The 21915-nt window shown below is 41.9% G+C and overlaps 1 protein-coding gene across 1 annotated transcript; it reads left to right on the top strand.

Moving 5' to 3' along the window:
• The first annotated feature begins 10609 nt into the window (after positions 1-10609).
• Positions 10610-19143, top strand: MRPL45 (mitochondrial ribosomal protein L45). The gene is made up of 8 exons (XM_069064289.1): positions 10610-11149; positions 14355-14553; positions 15050-15167; positions 16279-16377; positions 17044-17092; positions 18046-18195; positions 18501-18674; positions 18872-19143. Exons 1-8 carry the CDS (start codon positions 10625-10627, stop codon positions 18968-18970), a joined length of 1413 nt encoding a protein of 470 aa, XP_068920390.1. The 5' UTR covers positions 10610-10624; the 3' UTR covers positions 18971-19143.
• The last annotated feature ends 2772 nt before the right edge of the window (positions 19144-21915 follow it).

Raw genomic sequence — 21915 nt, 5'->3', positions numbered from 1 at the left:
GGAAACCAGGTCCCCAAAAAGCTAAGTGATTTGCCCAAAATTACACTGGGATAATAGCAAAGGCAGGTTTTTAATCTAGTAAGTAGTACTAGATACAGTGACAAGAAATTTTTCAGCCTGGAAGCAGACCTGCCAACCAATACATCAACAATAATATGGTGTTGGCAACTGTGTTGTCAAAAACATAGACTTACAGGTACACAGACCACTTCTAGATGTTTCCTCTCTCCCTCATCTTCCTCCAACTCTGAACTTAAAAACAAAAAAACAGCATAATAGAGAATCTCAAATTAAGCAAGGAGCCTATAGTAATAAACAAAGCAAGCCCTGCTCAAGAATGGGGATCATAAGATCTCAAAGTACTTACAGCTCACTTGGGCTCCCCAAAGTTCCAATTCCAGTGCAGCTTCAGTGCCCTCTAGTGGGAATTTTCCCATATTCATAAGACTGCTCTGGCTTAACTCCAGAAAAACGACAGGCCTAAGTGGCAGGGCCTTCTAAGGTTCTGCTGTCTTCAGTCAGTCTGGTGGAACCACTAAGTTGACCCTGGAGTCACATGAATGACTGAATTATAAGGGCAAAGCCAAGAGTGTACTACCTTGTACAGAGTACTAAAATTACCTTCAAGGTTTATAAAGTGTTACATGTACATTATGTACTATCATCTTTACAATAATCCTGTGAGGCAGGTACTACAAGTTTTATCCTCATTTTATAGATGAGGAAATAAGGCATTTAGAAAGGACTCTCCTGACACCATGTTCAGCTGTCTCCATTACACCATGTCAGGCAAGTATTTCCTAAAACCACAGAATGTCAGATACCAAAAGGGCCTTAGAGATAATTTAGTGTCAGTCCAAAGGGTGAAAGCAAGTCCCAAAGAGGTGAAATGACATGAAGACAGCAGAAGTTTTGGGCAGACATCAAACTAGAACCCAAGTCTTTTCATTCTTAGTACTGTCTTCTTTGCTCTTTTCTACCCCATTTGTTAACTGACTTGAGCTGATTGAAAGATTGAAGTATTCCAGCATGAACCTATATAATTAATAATTCTTAGGGGGAGAAGAGGAAGGGGAAAGTTAAGTGATAACATCTAAAAATTGCACCCCCTCTTCCATGTCCCATACCTAACTGTTCAACAAACATTTAGCAAAAGAGTTTGTGTATATAAAGTTCTATGCTGTGTATAAAAAAAAAAATGAAAGAAAAAAAATGGTTCTTGATCTCAAGGAATTTACATTCAACTACGGAATACATGTAAACAGATCCATAAATACAAGATAATTTGTAAAGGTAGGGAAAGCACTAATCAGTTGTTCTCTCCTATGTGGTTCTGTGCTCAGCAAAGGTTTGAGCCAGGGCTTAAATGAAGCTAAGATTTCTAAAAGGGGGAGGAAAGTGGAGAGTGAATGCTGGGAACTGAGAACAGGCAGCCTATGTACACATGCCTCTTTGGCTTGCCCAATAAAAGGGCTGATTTCCCCACCTTCAGTCTCTAGCTGCTAACCTTCTTGCACCTTTTTTAGGGGAAGAAGGCACAGAAGGGGTTGACAGAATATGAGGAGGATAGGCAACACCCACCTGAACATCTGTCTCTTGATCAGGGCAGAGTTAGTAAGGTGAAGCATCTGCAATAGCAGAAGCAGGTTAGGAGTTGAGAAAAGCGCGATCTGCTTCATTCCATGCTGTACCTTAGGCTGCTGCTCTAATTTACCTCCCTAGTTAAATCCTTAATGTGTAGAGTGAGAGTGGGATAGTGAACCACCCACATTCTGAGAACTAGAAGGTTCTGAGACTATTCAGAAATGAAGTTGCTCAAAATAAAAGTTTAAATATCCCCACTTCATGAGGTGGGTATATAAGGGCTGGAGTGGGAAGTGGAGCAAACTGCAAAGACTTGATTAAGGTAAGATTAAGAGGAATGAGGTGATGATGGTGAAGTTGGGAAACTCAGAAATTCAGTTTGTTCCCAGGATAAAGGAAATATTTTTAGACTATTTTCTTCATCCATACCTGTTATTTTATTTCATCCACATTGAGAGGTTCCAAATGAGAAAATTTCCTCTGCCAATTAAGGTAGATAACTGTTCAGCAATTTATATTCCTAGGGAGTTATATGGGACATCAAAAGGTTAAGTGACTTGACCAGAATCATATATCCCAGCCTGTCTGTCAGAAGTGTGACTTGAGGCCAGTTCTTTTTGATGAGGTTAGCTCTCTGTTCACTAAGTCAGGGCTGCCTCTCCTAGCTACATTAATTTAATAATAAACCAAATACTGCATTTTATCTTTTCCATTCCTTTTGTATGTAATTTGCCAAGATCACCAAATGCTATCTGATATAAAAGCTTGCCTTTTTGAAACCAATATTCTTCTGGTGAAGAATTCTTAATGTTGGGTTTTTTTTTGCGTTTTTGGAGGAGGAAAGGCAAGAAAATTGGAATTAAGTGACTTCTTCAAGGTCACACGGCTAGTAAGTGTTAAGTGTCTGAAGCCAAATTTGAACTCAGGTCCTAACTACTCTAGGGTCAGTGCTCTATTTACTGCACCACTTAGTCACCCCTAGTGAAGAATTTTTTTTTCTTCCCTTTTTGGAGGGCAATTGGAGTTAAGTAACTTGCCCAAGGTTACACAGCTAGGTGTGTGTGTGTGTGTGTGTGTGTGTGTGTGTGTGTGTGTGTGTGTGTGTGTGTGTGTGTGTGTGTGTGTGTGTGTGTGTGTGTGTGTGTGTGTGTAGTGTCTGAGGTCAGAACCGAACAGGTCCTCCTGACTCCGGGCCAGTGCTTTACTCACTGTACCACCCAGCCGCCCTTAGTGAAAAGTTCTTATTGAGAATCATAGACCACTGCAATCTCTGAGGAATCAAAATTGTGGGTAACCCTAAGGATAAAAAGAAGATGCCAGGTGGGTTGTAAGAAGGCTGGAGCATATTGCCAAAGATGACTCGGATATATAAAGTGTTAGAAAAGGCATTTAGAAACAGGAAAAGGAGATGGACCAGTTACAGAGTGAGACTGAGAGATAACAGGTGAAAAGCCTGAATATTAACAGTAGAATCCATGAAACATTAAGAACGAGAGAAAGCCTTTAAAATGTGTGATAGATCCTTCATAAATGGACAATTTATAAAAGGTCATGAATAAGAGTCACACAAGAGAAGATATAAATAAATTGTAATCTGTAAAAAAAAAAAAAAGGTTACACATACATCAAATATTTATAGCCAAAGAACTCGAAACAAAATGCCCATCAACTGGGAAAAGGCCAAACAAACTGTGGTAAACGAATGTAATAGAAAATTATCATGTTGTAAGGAACAGAAAATATGAAAAATAATGAAGTATGAGAAGATTTAAATGAATTGGTGCAAAGTGAAGTAAACTGAACCATGAACATAATTATGACCACAATGTAACTGGAAATTCAACAACAAAAAAATGAAATGAAACTAAAACTGAATGCTGTGTAATTGCACTATATAATTGTGATGAGCAAGGTTAGCTCAGAAAAAAAAGATGAGGAAATGTACCTCTCTCCCTTCTTTGCTGAGACTCAGGCCATGAAAATATAACATAGCATATACTTTCAGACTTGGTTGGTTAATCTTGCTGAAATACTTTTTTCCTCTTTTTTTTTTATTCTTTATTATAGGGGAAAGCTCTCTGGATAGGGGAGAGACTGGTATATTTGGAAATGAAAGTGATATAAACACAAAATACATCAATAAACAGTTTTTATTCCTTTAAAAGTTGCAATCTGTGCCAGTAATGGGAGAACCCACATGAGTAAAATCATGGATGCATCAAATTATTTCTGTTTTTCTGTCTCTGCTATATACAAAAGATAAATATATGGTACTTATAGCCTATGATAGTTAGGCTATAACTCAACATTTCATATCCTACCTCCATGCATTTTTTTATCAATTGTTCAGCATAACTGGACTGAACTCCTTCTTTACCTCTACCTCTTACAATCCTAATCCTTAGCTTCCTTCAAAACTCAACTTAGGAGCCACCTACTACAGGAAATCTTTCCTGACTTCCACCTCCTTCAATCAATAAAAAAGAATTTTTAAGCACCTACTTTATGAGAGGCTTGTGCTAGACTTACATTCTATTAGTTATCAGTATTCTCTTCCTTCTCAAATTAGGCATCTTTACCCCTTTCTTGAAGACAAGGACTGTTTTGTTTTTGTATTTCCAATGCCCATCATGATGCCTTGCCCAAAACATATACTTAACAAATGTCTATTGAATTAAATTGAATATATTGTTCTAGTGGAGAGGTGGATGCTAACTTAAGCATTTGAGAATCCTAAGTTTGAAAGTTATATCCTTTACTAATCACCAGAAGCTTTGAGCCTTTGCTATAACATGTAACTTGATTTGTGATAGTGTGTGCCTGGGAGAACAGAATTTGGGGACATAAAAGTAAATAAGTTTATAAGGACATTTTTAAAATGTCCCCTATTGTGTTCTATGTGGCTTCCTACTTTGCGTTCTTCTGGTGGAACCTATATATACCCAAATTCAGCTATATCCAAGTGTGTCTCAATTTGTATATTATATCCATATGTGAAATATGTTGGCACTACCATCTTCCCAGTCCCCCAGATTCACAAACTAGATGTCATTTTCTACTCCTCACTATCTCTCACCCCCCATGTCCAATCTGTTGATAAAGCTGGTCCATTTAAGCTTTGCAACATCTCTCCAATACATCCCTTCTCTCCTTTCATACTGCCTCAATCCTGACACTGGCCCTCATTACCTCGTGCCTGAACTATTACACTAGCCTACTGGTTGGTTTGCCTACCATAAATCATTCTCCACTCTAGTCCATTCTCCACATCTAGTCCATTCAGCTGACAAAGTGATTTTCCTAAAGCACTAGTCCACCATCTCCCTACACAATCAATTCCAGCAGCTTCCTATCACCTCCAGGATCAAATACAAAATCCTCTGTTTGGCATTCAAAGCTCTTCATAACCTACTTCTCCTGCGTGTTCCCCCCCACACACACTTTCCATTCTTCTTGCATCTTACAGACCCCATATACTCTTCAATTCAGTGTCCTCCTTGTTCTTCCATGAACAAGATACTCTACCCCTTGGCTTCTGACATTTTCTCTGGCTGTTTCCTGTCTGGAATGCTGTCTCTCCTCATTTCTGCCTCCTGTTTTCCCTAGCTTCCTTCAAGTCCCAGCTGAAGCCCCACTTTCTATATAAAGCCCTTTCCAATCTCTCTGAATGCTAGGGCCTCCCCTCTCTTGGTTATTCCCTACTAATCTTGTATATAGCTTGTTTGTACTTAGTTGTCTGCTTATTGTCTCCCCCTTTAGACTATGTGTTCCTTGAGGACAGGGGGTTTATTTTGCCTTTCTCTGTATCCCTAGTGCTTAACACAGTACCTGGCCCAAAAGGGTACATGGGGTGTTCAGGGAGGATTAACAGCTCCCGTTTGAGACCTTGCTGAGCCCTTTTCATGACTGCTCACCCCCCTTTGGCATATACTTTTCACTGAACTCTCACCTGCGCATCCAAGAAGTTGTATTCACAGTGGCAACAAGCCCATAAAACCTTCCCAGTAGACAGGCTAAATCAGGTTGAGGGTAACCAACAGGCCTCAGACCCATCGGTGAATTAGGGATGTATCTATTCCAAGCATGTGAAAATTTCCCCTGGTAGAATGGGCACATGAGAAGAGTTTGTCCCAATGGCCTTGAAGGCAGCTGAAGCAGATGCTGGGGAACTCTTAGAGTTTGGACAGACATCAAAGTTGTCAAGGTCATCCACTGTATCCCAGGCCATCTTCAGTGGTCTTTACTTTTGTCTTGCCACTGGACTTCAATGACTCTGAAAGAGAAAGTGAGGCTGATGACTGCCACTCTGCCTCACTTAAATCTGACTCACTCAAAATTCAAGATGTCACCCAGTAAGGTCAATGGTTCTCTTCAAAACAAAGAACAAACAACCTGGCACAGAGTAAGCTCTTAACAAATGCTTATTGATAGAGAGAAAAGAGCTAGCTGAAATGGGGTAACGGCACACTCACTGGGCTTAGTACCAAGTGAAACTTATAAGGCCTGGGAAGGTACCATCCAGAAGAATATAAAACAGCCTTAAGAGTATTTCATTTCAGGGGTGGCCAGGTAGCACAGCGAATAAGAGCACTGGCTCCGGAGTCGGGATGACCTGGGGATCGAATCCCAGGCACAGACACTCAGCACCACATCCAGAAATAACTGTCCGTGTAACCTTGAGCAAGTTACTTAATCCCGATTGCTTTAAAAAAAAAAAAAAGAGTAACTCATTTTGTGTGGTGGCAAAGAACTAGAAATTGAAGGGTTGCCCATCAAATAGGGAATGGCTAAACAAGTTGTGGCATTTGATTGTGATGGAATACTACTGTACTGTAAGAAATGATAAGCTGGTTGATTTTAGAAAAACATGAAAGACTTGCATGAAATAATGAAGAGTGAAATGAGATGAAGCAAGAGAACATTGTATATAGTAACAGTAATATTGTTTGAAGAGTAACTGAATGATTAAGCTATTCTGAGTATTATAAATATTCAAATCAACTACAAAGGACCTATGAAAAAAGATGCTATTTACCTCCAGAGAAAGAGCTGATAAATATAAGTATGCATAGTATGCTTTTGTGTGTATGAGTGAAATGGCAACCTTCTCTAGTGTGGGGCGGGGAGAAAGTTAGGGAGACAGTTTGGAACTTAAACTGTAGTGAAAGGAAGGAAAGAAGAAAGGGGAAAGGAAAGACAGAGGAAAGGGACAGAGAGAGGGAGGGAAGGGGAGGAGAGAGAGGGAGGGAGGGAGAAAGGAAAGGAGAGAGGCGGAGGGAGGGAGAGTGGGAGGGAGAGAGAAGAAAAAGAACAACAACAACTCATTACAGTTTAAGGCCTTAAAATTGCCTTCAGGCCTCTCTCCATGCTTCAGAGGGTGAAACATAAAACTACTGGCAGAGTGCTATCTAAACAGTTTAAATGTAATTGGAAAATGTTTTACAAAATAAATAAAAATACGATACAGCATAGGTAATATGTATTTGTGATTTTCTAAGTCCCTATGTAGCCCACTGGCATTTATTTCTATTTGAGTTTAACACCACTGTGTGTGGCTTACCAAGGGTCACAATCATATCCTAGTCAAGCTTAGTCCTTCCTATTTAGTGAACAGATAATTCTGGCATAAGAAAATATGGTCCTTTTGGTCTATGAGAACTCCATGTTTCAGAGTCCAAAAACTCTTGGCTGTCCTTTCTCTCAACCCGAAGGTGTCAGATTTATTCCAGTCCTCCCTCCCCTTTCGGTGGTAATCCGAAAGAATGGAAGTGGGATGCAAGCTGATTACTCTGATCTGTAAGCTTTGGCTTCTCCCTCTTATCATTGGGGGAGAGTCACAAATAGCCTGAAATTCCCTTTTAGGATTACTGTTAGATTTACTAGTTGGGGTGAAAGTGGAGAGAGAGGAGGGAGGCACAGGGTTGGAGGCAAGGAAAGGATTAACCCTGGACACCTGGGGGCCCATCTGGTGAGAAAGGGATGGAATGTATCTCCCCATATATTCATTCCACAAACATAAAGGCAGTGTCTTTGTCCCTGTGTTTTTGTGTGCCCAGCTATTAACAGTGCCAGACACGAAGTAGGTATCTAAATGGCTTACTGACTGTTGTGTACACTAGTACAGTACACTAATCACTAAAGAAGCTTCAAAATTTAGGTAAAATATTCTCCCTGCCCTTATAGTGTTTAGTCTAATTCTGAACACGCTACTGGAAAATCTTAAGCATCCTTGAAGGGGAGGGTAACGTCTAGGAGCTGTGAACAGGGCAGAGTTTAGTGACAGGATAGCAGATCCTAGAAGATACCTGGCATTCAGACTCAAAGAGTTTAGACAAACAATACTAGGGATAGTATCAGAGTCCCATCCTTGAGGCCCACAGGACTTCATAATGATTTCTAGATCACTGCCAAGATAGGAGCTGCTATGCTGACAGAGACAACTTAATACTAGTTAAGAGGTAGGTAACCACCTATGTCTAACCCAGAGGACAAAAGCATATTCTTTGACTATGCTGGATATAATACACTCCTTTCAGTACTTCCAAATGGCTAGCAAGCAACTGCTTGGTGGTAGCAAGTCACCTGACAAATGCACCAGGTCTCTGAGGATAGGGAAGGTAAGGCCTTGAGAACTGGTGGGCAGGTGAAGCTATGCCATTTAATTCAATGATGATGCTAATAAGGTTTACCATAGAACAGTTAAAGATCAGCAGAGAATATTGCCTAGAAAATAAATTCCCTAAGTCCTCTAAATAACCTTAAATAACCTATCCTTTCATTTTCCTCTATTTCCTTGAGATCACATCAGCCTTAAGTGCCCAAGAAAGGAGATATAGAAAACACAAGGCAAGCCTATTATTTGCAATCTATATGTCATTTAATATTAAAGCCTCCTGATTTTTAAGGAAGGATTCCCTCCTCAAATTCAACTGGGTACACACATCATCATGATGCAAGGTGAGGAAGTAAAGTACCCAGTGGTTCAAGTCACTGTTAAAAGGTACTTCCCCATAAAAAAGGGACAAAGATACCAATATCCCTTTGCTCTTCCTTGTAGAGAGAATCATCTAGGTTGAGGCTGATAGCCTCAACAAAGGACCCTACATATTTCTTCCTATGTCTGGGAACAAACTCATCTTTGACACTTTGCTTCAGTCTTTCCAGTTTGTTGAAGAAATATTTATTAGGTGCCTAATTAATGTGTCAGGCCTCATATTTCAAGGCTGTTCCTGCTTTCTTTCTTCACCTAGTTACACAACTAGCCTTCCTCCCTCCCTCCCTTTTCCTCTTACTCACACTACCAAGAATCCTGTTGCCTAAAAACTTCCCTGAAATGTGAACAACTGAAACTTATATTTTAGGAAACATCCTCAAAAGTCATACTTCTTCAATAGAATCACTCTGTTATCATTAACAACCCTCTATTTCCCACATGGATAACCAAATAGGGTTGTACAATGAAGACTATTCAAGATTTACTTCTTTTTTTTTTTTTAAAGCAATTGGGGTTAAGTAACTTGCCCAAGGTTACACGGCCAGGCGACCCGGGATCCCGGTCCTCCTGACTCCTGAGCCACCTAGACGCCCCAAGATTTACTTCTAATGGATTTTATTGTTTTTGTTTTGCTTTTTGGAGGGGGGAAGGTAGGGCAATTGGAATTAAGTGACTTGCCCAAGGTCACACAGCCATTTTTTTGGTGTCTGAGGCCGGATTTGAACTCATGTCCTCCTGACTCCAGGGCTGGTGCTCTATCCATTGCCCCACCTAGCTGCCCCACTCTCTCTAATTCAGTCCTTTCTGACTCTTCATGACAACACTTGGGAGTTTTCTTGGCAAAGATACTGCAGTGATCTGTCATTTCCCTCTCCACTATTTTACAGATGAAACTAAAGCAAACAGGGTTACATGATTTGCCCAGGATCATACAGCTACTAAGTGTACTCAAACTCTCCTGCTCAAGGACCAGTATAGTCCACTGCACCATCTAGCTTCATTTTAGAAGATACAAAAAAAAAAAAAAAGTTCCTTGAAGGAAGGCATAGCCTGTTTTTACTTTCTGTATCCCTAGTGTTATATATAGCAGGTTTGTTTTTTTTTCCTCTAAAGCCACTTTGAATATTTACTTTTTTTTTTTTTTGCTTTTTGGAGGGGGGGGTAAGACAGGGCAGTTGGGGTTAAGTGACTTGCCCAAGGTCACAGGGCTAGTAAGTGTTTAGTATCTGAGGCCCCATTTGAACTCAGGTCCTCCTGACTCCAGGTCTGGTGTTCTATTCACTGTCACCTAGTTGCCCCTAAATATTTATTCTTTAGAAATTCACAAGATTGTGACACTTTATAGGCAGGTTTTTAAAATAAATATTTGGATTTAGCAAATAGATTTTCCTAATTCTGTTTTGTCTAGGTTTATACTTAAAATGAATTTTCCCTCACCCAACAATATCAAAGGATGGTAGCAGGGGAGGCAACTTAAAAGGGGGGAGAGTCAATCAATGCAGGCCTCAACAACATTGATGTGGGAATGAAGGAATGGCTCCAAGGAAGGAGTTTCAGGGGAAGTATGGGCAGAACAGAACAAATGAGGCTGGGGAGTTTGATATTTTGGCTACATAGGAGGGGTACAGATTTGGCCAGTTGGGAGGTTCACTCATGGGAGTTTTTATGTCTTCTACCCTCACTAAACACCCCTCAGGTCAAGCCCAGGGCTCAATAAAGATCTTTGAATAAATACACAAAACAGTTTTCCTTTTCCTATCCTTATCTTCTTTCTTTTAAAAGGCCTCAAAGCACTTACCTGCAAGAAACATGACCTCACTCATCCCCAACATTTGGTGGTAGAGAAGGCAGTTTCTTCTCCTTGATTGGTTACAGGTGAGGAACCTGACACCTAGGGACGAGAAGTGACCCGGGTCGAGGTCATCCTATGTGTTAAGCTCAAGGCTAGGCCTTAGAACCCAAGAAATCTGGCTCCAGGCCAATGAAGGTTTTTCCCCTTCACACCCCCCAGCCCCACCCCCGAGTCTCTCTGCCCTTCTAGGGGTCATGGTGCCCTACATACACCCTACAGTCACTGGCAATGGGAGGGTGGGGATGCAGTCGTCTGCCAGGGCCCGAGGGCGCTCCCTGTGTAGCGGGCGAGAAGAAGCAGGGCGCTTCTGCGCCCTACCAGGTGCCAAAGACTGGGACTACTTAGAGCGAGTGGAGAGCGCAGGCGCAAGCGCAGGCTCGCCTCCCTCCTTCCTCCCCCTCTCTCTTCCCTCCCCGTCCCCATCCCTCGGCAAGGTTCCTGGCGCGTGGCACGCGCGCGAGCCCGAGAATTCTCTATCTCTAGCTAGGGAGAGAAGGTGGAAAGCGAGAGGAGAGACTGGCCGCAAGCCCTGGAAAATTCCACTCCCCGGCTATGCCCCACCCCATCATCCCTGCGCGAACTGTCTTGCAGTCTCGCTACCCCGCCCTCCCTACGGTCTCCTACCTCTTCCCGGCGGTCTCCGCGCGTATAAGATGGCGGCACCCGTGAGGCCAGGGGTGCTCTCCCTGCCCCGGGCTTTGGGCTGGTGTTTTCGCCAGGTGGGTAGCTTTGGGGATTGGGGACGAGGAGGAGGGAGAGATGGGGTGGTATCGACCCCTGCGGTGATATCCAGGCGAGACCCAGCAGGGGAGAAGCCGCGGGGTGGCTTCCTCTCCCCGGCCTCTGTCTGGGTCACCCTGAGGCTCCGAGGCCCAACCTTAGAACGAATGAATAAGCACTTATTAAACGCTTACGATATTCTTAGCGCTGGGGAGACAAATACAAGAGCAAGACATTCCCTGCTTTCCAGGGTCTTCTGTTCTAACAGGAGACAACACACTTAGGAGAGGTTCTGGCTGCAAGTCCGATGGTCCTCAAGGTGCACCGGCAAATAATATTCCTTCATTAGTGCACAAATATTTGCCTACTATGGACTAGGGATATAAAGAAACACAAGAGCAGTCTCCTCTAGGAGCTCACAATCTGATGAGGGAGAGACAACACGCAAGTGCAACGTATACGAGTTTTATATATGCACGAGGTAAACAGGAGGTGAGCTCTTGTGGAAGGCGCTAGCGTCCTGAGGCATAGGGAAAGGCTTTTTGCAAAAGGTGGGATTTTATCTGAGACTTGAAGGAAGCGAGGAGGTGAAGATGAAGAAGGAGAGAATTCCACGCTTGGGAGACAGTGAAAATTCAGGGAGTTGGAAGGAGTGTTAAGTGCAAGAAGATTGGAAAGGGAGGAGAGGTTCCAGGTTATGAAGGGCTTTAAGAGCCAAAGGGATGTTTGTATTTGATTCTGGAGTTGGTTGAATTATGGGAGTGATGTGATCAGACCTGTGCTTCTTTACTGACATTTCATTGATAAGACCATGTTGAACCATTTGATAGGCCAAGGACTTTGGGGATGAGAACTTTCTTTGCTGGGTCTTTCCAATAGTTGAGATTGTTGAGGCAGGGGCTGAAGCCCCTTCATGAATTCAGAGGCATTCATTTTCTCAAGATTTGCTTCCTTGAATTATTGGGGGAGACTGCTATTTCTGGGTTCTTAGATCTATGGGCTTAAGGTGGCAGTAGGCAAGTGGTAATGGTAGGATGGTGACAAGATAATAAAAAATTTCTCAATAATCATATACTGAGTGTATATTTTGTTTCTCTGTTTTTGTTGATAGCCTCCCATCAATGAAGACTGCTGGGATTGGGCTGGAGACAGGGTGTACAGATAGGAGGAATGCTATTCCCCAGGCTTTTGGGCTTATGGTCCTGAAGTTTCTGTAACCAGAGTGTGAGCAGAAGTGATGGTTGAGGAGCAGGAGATTGACCCTGAAGTACATTGCTACCTTTCCTCTTTCTCCATTTGGGCCTGCTGCTGCTACTTAGAGTAGGCTGGATTGCCTGCCTCCTGGCAATTAGCAGTATTTGAACTTTTTGTACTCTTTCCTATCCTCCCAGACCCTTCCCTTCAAAGTAGAGGGAAGGGGGCAGCTAGGTGGCTCAGTGAATAGAGCATCAGCCCTAGAGTCAAGAGGACCTGAGTTCAAATCCAGCCTCAGACACTTAATGGTTACTAGCTATGTGACCTTGGGCAAATCACTTAACCCCAATTGCCCTGCCTTCCCACCTCCAAAAAGCAAAAAACAAACTAAAGGTAAGGAAGAAAACCAGAATACCTCAGGGCTGTGACTTGAGCAAACCCCTTGTTTCTAATGTAATCCCACACCCCTTTTGGGTTCCCAAGCTAATGGGATGCTCATAATTCCTACCTTGCAGAGCCAGAAGTTAAATTATGTAAGCTTTTGGGTTCTCACCTTCCTCCTTTATAAAATAAGGGAGTTGGATGACAAACTCCTCCATTTGCCTTTAAAAGACCTTAACCTGACAACAGCCTACCTTTCCATGATTATAATGCAAACATGTTACTCCCTTTCATACTTTCTGTGATCCAGCCAAACTGGCCTTGCTGTTCCTTATATATTGTATTCCATCTTCCGTCTCTCTACCTTTGCACAAGCTTTTCCTTTATGCCTGTAATGCCCTCTCTTTTTACTAGTGCAAGGTTCTTAGAAACCCTGACTTCTTTCAGAGCCCAGATCAAGGGCCACTTCCTCCCTGTTGCCTTTTTGGATCCCACCACACTCCACCTCTAAAATACCTTCTATCTAACTTTGTATATATTTTGTTTTGAGTATAGATATATACTTCTGTTTCTCCAATTAGACTTGAGATTCCTTAAGGCAAAGAACTGTCATTTTTGGTTTGGTCCTCATATCACCTTGAACAGGCAGATAAGCTAGTGATAGGCTTCATCAGAGTATGTGGAACAACTGTCTAGTTATCTATAAGGTCTCTTCCAGCTTAATCAGTAACACAGATGCAAATTCACCTTCGCAGAGACTGTTGGCAAAAGCAAAGAAGTAGAATGTATGCTCACTGTGTTACTTTTGAGGGGGCACCCAATAGAGGAAGGTTTTTCAGCTGAAAATATTCAGTTAAGTTCCAAAAACAGCAATTAAGTTGCTAGTGTTGTGCTAGGTCCTCCCAATACAAGGGTGAAAAATAGCACATCCTTTCCCTGGCCTAAGGAGTTTACAGTCTAACAGGATGTACACAAGTAAATATGATACAAGGTAAAATCTGACAGGTGGAAAAAAGAAAACCATGCAAAGTACCTTAGGGAAGATACAGAGAGAATGCTCTAGGAAAACTTGAGCTTTCATTTGGAGAGATTAGGTATGACTTTGTGGAGGAAGCAATACTTGAACTGGATCTTAAAGGAAGAATTTTTAAAAGGTAGGGATGTAGGGATACATGCGAGGCATAATAACTAGACTGGACAAATACACTGAGGCAGTAGAACTGAATGATTTTCAAAAACTAGTAGCTCAATTTGGTAAGCAACAAGCATTTATTAAATGTTTGCCATGGGCCAAGCATTATGCTAAGCCTGGGGACCCAAATGCAAAAAAAAGGAAAAAAAGCTTTTAGAGGGCAGGGTCAGTGTCATTTTTTTTTTTATTTGGGTCATGACAGAATGATAACAATGCATAGTTTTGCTAGTCTGAAATGAAACAGATGAAGGCATGTGCTGTGATACTGCCATTGAACTGTGAGCTTCCTTAGGGTAAAGCTTCCCTCTTCTCTTTATTTGATATCTTCCCATAGTAAAAACTCAGGGAGTGCTTCTTTACTAACTCATAGGTATTCAAGAGGCAAGAGTTTTTTTCAAGGGGATAAAGCATGTCTTTTTTTTTTTTTCTACTCCTAGAGTTTAGAAGTCCCATTGTGTACAGCCCAAGTGACCCAGCCCATCACTGTGATCCCAGTGAGGACCAAGAAGCGCTTTACACCCCCTGTTTATGAGCCTAAATACAAAACTGAGAAGGAGTTTCAGGAACATGCTCGTGCAGCAGGGATTGTTATCCCCAAAGAACGTCTTGAGCGTCCCATTCATTTGGCCTGCACAGGTGGGGAGCCAGGATCCTGGCCAGACTGACCACATCTGACCCCAGTGGTCTCCTTGGAAATGGAGAATCTTCAATTAGGATGAGTAAGGCTGAGATTGGTTCAGTCTTAAGCATTATACCATTTACGTAAAGCTCTATTTCCTAAAGCACTTTTCTGTCTTTTACCTTGATTATTTTCATCCCATCGTTGGGTGAAGAAAGGATTAAGAATAAAACACTTTTTTCTGGAAGAGGAAACAGAGGCTCATAAAAGTGAAGTGATGTGCCCAAGGTCAAGAACTGAGACCTCAGCTCAGTCCTCCTGATACCCAGCCTGAGACTCTTTCCCCAAAGAACATGCTACCTCTTGATCTTACTGCCTCTCTGGAGTGCATGGAACCTAACTTAAATTCACATCATTTCATTAGCCTCTTTACCCTGATATAACTCCTGATACTTATGACCTCTTGGCACTTTCCTGCTATCTCCCCATCCTCTTTCTTCCCTTCCTTCACAGCTGGAATATTTGATGCTTATGTGCCTCCTGAGGGTGACGCTCGCCTCTCATCCCTCTCCAAGGCTGGCCTGCAGCAGAAGACAGAGAAGCTAAAGCAGGGTGTGGCCTCACAGTTGGCGTAAGTGTGTGAGCTCTTGAGTTTAACCTGGACCCAGCTTCCTGCCTTAGCAGTCAGGTATTTTATTCCCAAAGGGGGCATCCTTAGTTCCTTATGATTTGGATTAGGCAAACCCTTCATAATCTAACAGAACCACCTGAAAACCCTTTTAGGAAGTTAATAGAAAGCTCTTATTCTTGGCATCTCAGCTCTTAGCATTTCTTCATCTAGATTTGGGATCATCCTCTTAAATCTTACATCTTAGGGGGTAGGAACACAGAGAAGTAGAAATAGAAGAGATTTTAATGACTGCCTAGTTAAACACTCTCATTAAGTAGAAAGGGAAATTGAGGTTCATAGAACTGATGTTACTTATTAGGGTTTGCACAGTTAGTGGCAGACCTGGGACCAGAACCCAGGTCTGCTAATTCCCAGGCCAATAATCTTTCTATTAGGGCAGAATTTCTCAAACTGTGCTACAAGGACTCCTGAAACACCCCAAGTTGTTATAAATAAACTTTACATTGTTTGCTAATAGTCATTAAAATAATAATTTTAGAGGATTTTACCGCAAGGGTTCTATCACAGTTTTGTTTAAACCGAAGGTTTCTACCACTGAGGAAAAGCTTGAGAACCACATCTGCTAAAAAAGAGACCTCTGCAGTAAAGGCTGGGCTACTGTGATAGGGCTGAATTAGCTTTACCATTGTGCAGATTATACCTGGCATGTGGGTTGTTGTCTCGGGGTTTGAGTAGGCTCCTGATAATAGAGATTCTTGGTTCCCACCTATACTTGTCTATCTTTTAGAGGTAAGATTGCATGATGGATAGAGTTGCTATTGGAATCAGGAAGAAGTAGAGTTCAGTCCTACCTCGGATGCTTACTACTTGTGTAATCCTGAGCAAATCACTTAAAATTTCTTAGTCTCTGTTTCCTTGCCTGGAAAATAAGAGTAATTATACCTATATAGTCACCTGTCTCATGAGGTTGTTGTAAGGCTGTAATGAGATCATGTTTGTAAAGTGCTTTGCAGACCTTAAAATGCTATTTAAATAACAGCTATTAAAAACATTTTTTAAAATGCAGGCATTTTGCATGGTATCTTAATTGGTTTCATGTTCTTTTCCCCAGAATTCGGAAAGTGAGAGAATATGATGCTGATTTCCAAATCAAGACCTTCCCAGAAAAAGCTCAGCAGATCTTTGTTGAAGCTCATCAGTGCCTCAACATGTGAGTGGGGGGGGGCTCCCCCTACATCTTGCATACTTTGTTGCAGGGTTCTATGTGTAAATTATTCTGCCTAGGTTGGGGAACACTGGTTTTTGGAATTCCTGGACTCTCTTGGGGCACAGTCAGCTGCTGATAAACCTCCCAGGAAACTTTGGGATCTGGCTCAGTCATTGACCTGATATGGAAGTTGGCAGAGTAGTGGTTCTGAAAACAGTGACAAGATGAACAAGATGATATTCATTTCTAAAGAACATAGAGATAGGATTAATGCTCCTGAAACATATTTAAATGTTTGGCCTACATTATTTGCTATCGGGAATAGAGATGAAAGTAAACTTAATATCTTTAAAAGGGATAGAAGGTCAACCCATACTAGAAATCTGTGAATTTCTTCTAATGTCATTGGCTATGCCAGGCCATGTTTCTGGAGAAGAAATCAGTTCCAAACCCCTCGCGAGGCATTTCACTCAACCTCACAGCTTAAAATGATGCCAGATAATTTTCTCTATTCCTGAAATTTCAAGGCTCTTTTATTCTTCCCTTGGGTCTCAGATTTTTGAAGGATATTTTGTGTAGCTCAGTTGGTTTCAGATCCTTATCACAGCAAAGCTCTACACCCATAGCACAGAAAACAGAAACCAGTGACATGTTTCTTTTCTTCTTTAGCTCAGACCATGACCGACTTCATGCCTTGGTAACTGAGCGCTGCTTCCCGGTAGGTCCCTTCCCTTGCATAGGGCCAAGCAGGCTTCAGGCATCACACCTCTGTTTTAGTTTGTTTGTTTTTAGAAAAGATCTTTGTTGATAGTACAAGGAAATTGGTATACCAGCTTTCATTTTGTAATTTTTGTTTAGACATTGATAACTTAAAAAATAATTACGTTGTATATTATAGTGCTTACAGCTTCATAACTCACATTTATATAGCACATATATACAGCACATTATATTGCAAAATACTTTTTCTACTTTACGTCATTTAATCCTGAGCACAACTCTGTGATATAGATGCTGTTATTATCTATTTCCATCCAGAGTCATACATCTAGTTAATACCCAAAGCGGGATTTGAATTCAGGTCTTCCTGACTATTATACCTGCCCTCTACTCATTATATTGTGCTATCTTGGGCTATAGTCAGACACAAATCAACTAAGTGCACAGGGTACTTGGAATATATAATAGAATAGATATGTTTCCTTCTCTAGAACTACTTATACTTACATAAATGCTCGTTGCTTACATTGCATACAGTCCTATATGCCAGTCAGATACTAGGGGTGTATCAGAGAAAATTGGAACCTTTGCCTAAGTTTGGAAAACAAAGAGCAACCATGGAGTCAACAGAAATATAGGTAGTAATGAGCAAATTCTAAAAGAAAATGAGGAGAAAAGGCTGGGTCAGATATGTTGACCGTTTGGAGAATGGGTTGGGGTCAGTGTGGAGGGGTTTCCTGGAAGGCGAAAGATGTGGCAGGAGGCCATTCCAGAACTTAAGCAAAGGTTCAGAGGTGGGAAAAAAGAAGACCTGAAGAAGATGGGACAGTCAAGAGGAAATTTGACGGAAAAGGACACTGTTGGGTACTGGGTTGTAGGAAATGTGAGGCAGTATGGCAAATGTCAGCTGCTACAGAAGGACAAACAACATTTAATTTTCTATAAAAACAGGAAATGGTGTGGGACATCCAACTTAAGACAGTACATTGGAGCTTTGTGGAATCTCTGGAACCACCAAGGGTAGTTCACGTTCGTTGTCCCAATATGGTGAGCGAGGGCAACATATATGGCCAAGTCACTGTCCGCATGCATACTCGCCAGGTAAGGGAACAGCTTCTCCCACACCACCTCATTGTACAGATTTCACACAACAGCAGGTTCTGAAGGTTCTGGGGTGGACTCAGCCCCGTATTTAGTGCCTTCCCCTTATATCACCACCATCATAGGACAGAACTAGTAGGAAACCTCCGCCTCTACTGACTTGTGACATTCTGGGTTAGTTGATGGAATTTGTATAGGATAGAAAGATTGTCCAAAGTTAGCCCTATGTGTTTTCCCTCCTCATTTCTTCATTTCCGTCAAGAATTTTCCATGGACTTTAACAGACCAGTTTCTAATTCGTACAGACCTTGGCTATCTATGACCGGTTTGGGCGGCTGATGTATGGACAAGAAGATGTGCCCAAGGATGTGTTGGAGTATGTGGTTTTTGAGAGACACTTAACAAACCCCTATGGAGCTTGGAGAATGCATGGCAAAATTGTCCCTGCCTGGGCCCCTTCTAAGGAACCCATCCCCAAGGTAACATAACTGGGTGCCTAATTGGGTAGACTATTTCAGGTTCTTTGATTTCTCAGGCCACAGTGTGAGCTCCACCTAGTGGGGAGAAGTGGTAACGTGATGGCCAAAATTAGAATTGCTAGAGGTGCCTGAGATACCATCTTGTATTTGCCTTGGGCAGGGAGGGTGAAGGATGACAATGTTTTCTGTTCTTTCAGACGGTGATGATCCCTGGCCCCAAACTCCAACCATGGGAAGAATATGAAGAGATGAATGTGGAAGTTGAAAAGCCTCAGCCAGTTCAGTGGCACAAGTAGGGTGGGATGGGAAGGTCTGTTGATTTGGTGTTGGAGCATTTCACAGCATCTGAAACCAAGTCTTCCAAATGTTATGGCTTCTGGGAGTGAGAAGGAAGCCACCTTCAGCCACCTTTCAGTTCAAAAAAGAGGGGCAGTTTTTTAAAATAAAATCTTGTCAGAGTTTCAAACTAGTTTTAATGAGTTCTATAGTTTCTAGTCATCCAGAATGGGTCTTCAGTCTGGATTGGAAATGGAATTTGAAATGGGAGATGTAGCAGCCACAGGAATAGGGAAGAGAGAGTTGGATATGAGTGATGTCACATCAGCCAAGACAATATAAACCTGTAGGACTTTTAATCCCTTTAAGTATTCTTCATCAGGTTTCTAATGATCATTTACACCCTAGCAAGAACCTAGCATATAAACCTGGAGGGGAAGGAGGTATGGGGTAGGCTGGTCTTAACTGGGAAATCAATCTGCAAGATTTCATTACACATATCTATACCTCTTGGTCATAGTAATCACCAGGACATGGTAATAAGTTCTAGTTTTCCTGTCTCACATGTAAGATAAAGAGAGGAAGTGAATATATATAAGGATCCAATAGACCTTTGCAATGGAAAATTTAATCCTGTATCCCCAAACCTATTAAGACCAATAGGAACTTGCAGAATTCCCCATTCTGCTGTGTTCTTAAACTATCCATGTGTAATCTGAAATCATCATCCTTGACCACATATAGCCCTTTGAGGAAACAGCTTTGGTCTCTGGGGTGCAGTTCTCCCTGTCCTAAGGCTGACTCTTATTTATTTTCTATTCACAAATGAATTTATTTTTCAAGGAAAAGGCTCAAGTCTGTCATTCCATGGTGAAGGGATGAGGGTTTGGAGGTGTTTGCCTCAGATAGGAGACCAATTTGTGTGTGTGTGTGTGTGTGTGTGTGTGTGTGTGTGTGTGTGTGTGCTTTTTGGAGGGGGGAGGACAGGGCAATTAGGGTTAAGTGATTTGCCCAATGTCACACAGTGTTAAGTGTCTGAGGCCAAATTTGAACTCAAGTTTTCCTGACTGCAGGGCCAGTGCTCTATTCACTGTGCCACCTAACCGCCCCAGGAGACATTTTCTTTTTCTTTTTTTTTGGAGACCAATTTTCAACTGGCTTTGACTTAGTTTGGAAAGTTCAGGAAGATGCTGGAATTAGTCTAATAGTAAAATTTAAATATTCAAACCTTCTAAAACCACCACATCATGCTGGTCTCATGGAAGCAAAAGTTTCTTTCTCTGACAACTGCAGGAAAACGATGATTACAGAAACAAAGGCCCAATCCCACTTGCCTCAGGAAAAGAATAGTGTTCCTGGTAATTTGATGCCACCCCTTACCAGTCTTATGATACAGCTTTTCTTTAGCTGAATCCTTAGCCATTTTGTCTTGATAGGTACAGTTTTTTTAGGGTTAATGTACATATAGCATCGATACGGGGTGGTAACACCTCATTTACTTGATGAAACAGAAAGGAAATGCTAAGAGTAAGGGATAGACCTGGGAAATATGAGATGATAGAAGATAATCTTGGGAGGCTGAGATTAGAGAAATGAAAATATCCCCTTAATGAACAATCAAGTAATTGGTTCTCTCTACTTGTAAGGAAATTATCACATAAATTTTTTCAGGGAGGGAAAATATCCTTGTTCCATTCCCCTCGATCTGAATTACTGAGCTAGGACACTGGGAGATTCCTAAATATCCATTTATTTGCTCAACATCAGGGAGCAGAGGATAAATGTAATTTCCCTTTGATATCAAATCTGCCAGTGAGTGCATGGCCCCAGATGTTAAGGCAGTGCCGAAAGGGCCAAGCAGGAAGCCATCTGTCATGTTGTTAGAGGAGCAGCCTGACTCACTTTGGGGTTCCCCCATTCCCCTCTGGCAAATGTTCTACCATTGTCCTGCATCTCTTTACTAACATCCCATTGTTATCAGTAAACTGAAATTAGCTGTGATGATTGAGAAACTATGTTCTTCATTTCTGGCCCTATACACTTTATCATACAAGGGACAGTAGCCAACTTTACTATTCAGAGACAAAATAGTATTATTTGTGGAATGAGTCAGTATAGCAACTACAAACCGGCCTAGTATCTACAGTCTGGACCCTAGGCAGTGTCAAACAACCTGAAGTTTCTATTAAGTCCAGGACAAGGATCAGCATAGGGCGTATAGGAGCAATTCAGAAGTAGGAGAATTTCAGTGAGGGTGAGTCCTTGGAAGTGGGTACAAGGTATTACTTTTCTCTCTTCATTTTCCTCACATTTGGAGAGAGAATAATTTGCTGTATCACTATAGAGAGCTCAAGGTTTGAAATGGGGATTTACTCTTTTTTTTTTTTTTGCTTTTTGGAGGGCAATTGGGGTTGTGACCTGCCCAAGGTCACATGGCTAGTTTTTGTGTTAAGTGTCTGAGGCCAGATTTGAACTGGGTCCTCCTGACTCCAGGGCCAGTGCTCTCTTCACTGTGCCACCTCGCTGCCCCGATACTTTTTTTTTTTAAAGAAATGTTTTATTGAAACCTTTTGGTCCTTTGATCACAATCATTTCCCACTTTGGGGCACTTACTCCTAAAAAGAGCATCATAGTCTGTCTTGTAACCCACTTGGCAGAAGTCAGTCCTTTGTTCAGTCCTGTCTGATTCTGTGACTCCATTTGGGGTTTTCTTGGCTTAGATGCTGGAGGGGTTTGCCATTTCCTTCTCCAGCTCATTTTACAGATGACGGAACTGAAGCAAACTGGGTAAAGTGACTTGCCCAATGTATTTGAATTCAGATCTTTCTGACTCCAGGCCTGACTTTCTATCCACTGTACTGGGTAGCTGCCCAAGTCAGTCCTAGGGAGAGCTAGAAGCTCCTGGATACCTGGAAGCCTTTCCTTCCCCCCTTTCCATGTGTTAGGTATCCTATGGGATTCTTTC

Source organism: Petaurus breviceps, unplaced genomic scaffold, assembly GCF_028583685.1.
Source record: "Petaurus breviceps papuanus isolate PSGF00001 unplaced genomic scaffold, PetGlider_PUasm1.0 90630, whole genome shotgun sequence".
In the NCBI taxonomy this organism is placed as follows: Eukaryota; Metazoa; Chordata; class Mammalia; order Diprotodontia; family Petauridae; genus Petaurus; species Petaurus breviceps.
The sequence above is the reverse complement of the archived record's forward strand: the minus strand, read 5'-3'. Positions and strand labels throughout refer to the sequence as shown.

Coding starts and splice junctions, on each gene's coding strand:
- MRPL45 (XM_069064289.1), top strand. CDS start 10,625: ATGGTGCCCTACATACACCCTACAGTCACTGGCAATGGGAGGGTGGGG. Junction 17,093..18,045: donor TAACTGAGCGCTGCTTCCCG/GTAGGTCCCTTC, acceptor CTATAAAAACAG/GAAATGGTGTGGGACATCCA. Junction 18,675..18,871: donor CTAAGGAACCCATCCCCAAG/GTAACATAACTG, acceptor CTGTTCTTTCAG/ACGGTGATGATCCCTGGCCC.